At 42.4% G+C, this 1,063-nt stretch overlaps 1 protein-coding gene across 5 annotated transcripts in view; it reads left to right on the top strand.

Annotated features, from left to right (window-relative positions):
- tjp1a (tight junction protein 1a) overlaps window positions 1-1,057 on the top strand; it is a gene marked incomplete in the record, with an annotated part of 50,577 nt that extends 49,520 nt beyond the window's left edge. For all 5 annotated transcript variants that reach the window (XM_035682538.1, XM_035682539.1, XM_035682541.1 and 2 more), the window contains 1 exon segment: window positions 872-1,057. In XM_035682538.1, coding sequence (XP_035538431.1) covers window positions 872-966 — 95 coding nt within the window.
- Window positions 1,058-1,063: the final 6 nt, after the last annotated feature.

Below are 1,063 nucleotides of genomic sequence, written 5' to 3'. Positions count from 1 at the left end.
TCCGACAACTTGACAAACCCTCTGTGCTATCCAGACCTGAAGAACTTGTTCTTATAAGGTGATGTCTCGCAGGCAGACATCAAAGAAAAGAGCGTAAAGCCACACACTCATAACTCGGATGCACTTCTTATTTGAAGTTCTAAAGATCAGCAAAATGCCTTCTTGGCTGGCTGGCAGGGGGTTGTTTCAGGCTTACATCGAGCTAGCATCAAAGCTTGCTCAAACATAGGACCCACGCAGCCAAATGATGTTTGTCGAAGAGGTTCTTGTTCACATTGATCTTTAGAACTGGAAATGAAGGATTCCTTTTATTTTGGCGAACTGAACAGAAGACGATCCTCTGGTTATTTTGACATTTATCTTTTCCATATTACCCAGATTTTCGCACAAACCGACAGTTTAAAGAGTGACAGTTGATGTCAGGAAGAGGCTGTATTCCTATTGTCACATGTATAGTTAGTCTGTAGTGTATTGATGGACCTCTGCCGAGCTGCCTCTGCTTACCCTGATTGATTACTGGAACTTTCCTCTTGGCACAGTCCTATATGTTTATAATTTCAATTACACTCAGACCTCACAGTGACTGAGGTTTAATTTGCAGTCAACAAGAGGCTGGGGACATTCAATAAAAATATGAAATTGCTTTTACTAGTCTCTTGTGTTGCTGTGCTTGGATATAGGCCACAAAACCATGTGATATTACTTAACATGGCTTTCAGACAACCAAGAGCTGGTTTAAAACGAGGCTAGTAGTTCATACATTTGTTGTACAATAGATTTTGCGGCGTGAACGATGCTTATGCTGGAATTTTAGATTATAAAAGCAGCTGTTATCACTCACTGTCCCCCCCCCGCATCTGTCTGTCTGCAGGTGACCCAAAAAGCTGGCAGAACAAGAATCTCCCCGGGGACCCCAACTACCTGGTGGGAGCCAACTGTGTTTCTGTGCTCATTGACCACTTTTAAGGACGAACCAGCAGGTGTGATGTTACTGAATGTGAAACCATGGGGGATAAAAATGAAGAAAATGGATACACATAAACACAAAACACACACACACACA

The sequence above is a fragment of the Morone saxatilis genome, unplaced genomic scaffold (genome assembly GCF_004916995.1).
Source record: "Morone saxatilis isolate NCDOM2014 unplaced genomic scaffold, NCSU_SB_2.0 Contig11, whole genome shotgun sequence".
Classification (NCBI taxonomy): domain Eukaryota; kingdom Metazoa; phylum Chordata; class Actinopteri; family Moronidae; genus Morone; species Morone saxatilis.
The sequence above is the reverse complement of the archived record's forward strand: the minus strand, read 5'-3'. Positions and strand labels throughout refer to the sequence as shown.